At 50.2% G+C, this 2374-nt stretch overlaps 1 protein-coding gene across 1 annotated transcript; it reads left to right on the forward strand.

The window, feature by feature from the left end:
* The first annotated feature begins 245 nt into the window (after window positions 1–245).
* LOC127003794 (neurogenic differentiation factor 4-like) lies at window positions 246–2346 on the forward strand. The gene has a single exon (XM_050870848.1). It carries the CDS (start codon window positions 1037–1039, stop codon window positions 1901–1903), a length of 867 nt encoding a protein of 288 aa, XP_050726805.1. The 5' UTR covers window positions 246–1036; the 3' UTR covers window positions 1904–2346.
* The last annotated feature ends 28 nt before the right edge of the window (window positions 2347–2374 follow it).

Below are 2374 nucleotides of genomic sequence, written 5' to 3' on the forward strand. Positions count from 1 at the left end.
ATTTAATCACATACTTATATGGTTAATGGATAATTTGGGGTAATGAGTTTCGTTTACACACATCTTTCTCTATAACGCCACCGCCCTAAGGCAGTGGATGATATAGATGATAAGAGTCCGTTGCAGTGGATCCTAACCTGCGCACACCGGGTAAGGGCACGGGCCTTGCCACAGAGATTTGCCAGGAACATACATGTATCACTGTATGCTCCTCATGCCACACTGACAGTCCCTCGCTCGCTGAGTCGCTGGAAGCCTGGAAGGTGCCCGCCGGCCCCGCGGTTGCCAGATGTTTCGAAGTTACAGGTGCCCCAATACCTCCTCAGTTTTACCTTTATGGAAAAACATGGACTTTAAAATGGTTATAGACGTGTTACGGAGGTTTGTTTTTGTTGTGTTTTATATCCTCAATAAATGTAGAAAAACAGGAGTCTTAATATACCGGCAGCGGCGTCACCTGTCTTTCGGGGCATCGGAGGAGGGGCGTTGCGGGCAGCGGGCAGGTGAACTGTATGCTAGTGATTGTCTCACAGGCAGAGAGGTTGGACGTGTGCATTGCCACGCTCGCTGGCTCTGGCTCACGCCCCGCTGGCAGGCCTGGCTAGACCAATCTTTCTAAATGTCATTTTGCCGTTAAAAATCGGTTCCTCAGACTCTACGACCTTAACCCCACTACCTCTTCGTTCAGTGTGATGTGTGGCGCCATGGTCGTGAAAGCAGGCGCCGTCAAAGCGCCAAGTTCTCTGTGCGACGCAACGAGACTTTACGGATACTGAAAGACACCCGCCTCGCGCCAGTTGACGCGATACCGTGATAAATGGAAGGATGCTGTTAGACTTTTAGACATAAGTGGTGTTTAAACTTTCCATGCTAACCGGCGTTTTAAGCCCTAGTGAAGAAAAAACTTAAATGCTGGAAAAGAAAGTAATCCAAACACAGTTGGAGGTGTGCACTTAAGATAAAAATATAAAAGTGAAGTACCTGAATGCTGTTGATAAAGTAATCCTGGAACGGTTAAGGTAACATTGTGGTTCTCATGGCGGAAAGCGGAGAACAGGCGGCGGGTGAAAAGACCCTAACCGATACCAACAACAACAATAGCAACGGTTGCAGCGGCAGCAGCGATGACGGTGGCGTGCGCGGAGAGAAGTATGCCCTTCGGCCGAGGACCCTCATAAAGCGACTGCAGCAGGAGAGGGTGCGGCAGGAGTTACCGAAAAGGCCTCCCACTAAGTCGAAATCGAGGCCCGCTCCACTGTCCAAGTATCGACGGAAGACAGCCAATGCACGGGAGCGGCACCGCATGCGTGAGATCAACAACGCCTTCGAATCGCTCAGGCGCGTGCTGCCGGAGGCGGGGGAGGTTCAGGCGAGCACCTCTTCAGCCATCACCAAAATCATGACCCTGCGCCTTGCTGTGGAATACATCAAGGCTCTCTCAGTTGTGTTGGAGGACGATACTGACCAACCCTTCGGTCCCCTTCAATCTTGCCTCCATCACTCCCTCCCGATCTCCATCCACCATCACCAACATCAACACCAGAAGGTCCTACAATCCACTAAGGTGTCACTGTCCTCCAGCAATCTACACTCATACCCACCAACCTCTCTCCCTAACCACCATCACTACCACCACAACTACAGGCCGCCGACACAACTGGTGGCTCACTACGACCCCTACAACTCTACATCCACCTCCCTGTCCTCCCCAGCCACCGTCCGCACCTCCGTCAGCAGCGCTAGCGACCTGGAGGATCTCCTTTCCGAAGACTCGGGACTTCTGGAGGAGAACTTTGATGTTTTCCATGATATACAGTCCTTGGCAGCTGCTGATCCTTTCGATATACTGCTAGGGGGGGACAAGGACACAGCCCTCGCCTTCCCTGCTGAGCTGTGTAACTGAAGGCAATCGTGACGCTGCTCTGAATGATTGTCTTATGGAGGACCGGCCGATGGATGCTCGTGTTCGAAATACGTTGAAAGTCTTCCCTGTCGCGGTGTGTGTGTGTGTGTGTGTGTGTGTGTGTGAGAGAGAGAGAGAGAGAGAGAGAGAGAGAGAGAGAGAGAGAGAGAGAGAGTCCTTTTAATCTGCACTCCCCATATAATTTGATCGATGCTAGTCTGATGTGCCATACCCACCGTTCGGGCCACCTCCGTCCCACTGTGTCATGCGGGCTATGTGCACTGTGTAACATTATTATTATAGTGGCGATAAATCATCATCAAAGCACTATTTAATGGCAGACTTTAGTGATGTGATTTAAACGTCCGCAACTGGTGTAGCCTATTACGAAATACACTTATTTTTATCTCATCATATGTAGTATGAATAAAACTTTGAATGGAGTTTTACTTTTTATCATCCCTCGAATAT

The sequence above is a fragment of the Eriocheir sinensis genome, chromosome 26 (genome assembly GCF_024679095.1).
Source record: "Eriocheir sinensis breed Jianghai 21 chromosome 26, ASM2467909v1, whole genome shotgun sequence".
Classification (NCBI taxonomy): domain Eukaryota; kingdom Metazoa; phylum Arthropoda; class Malacostraca; order Decapoda; family Varunidae; genus Eriocheir; species Eriocheir sinensis.

Bases quoted from the DNA above. Each gene is read 5' to 3' on its own strand.
- LOC127003794 (XM_050870848.1), top strand. From the start codon at position 1,037: ATGGCGGAAAGCGGAGAACAGGCGGCGGGTGAAAAGACCCTAACCGAT.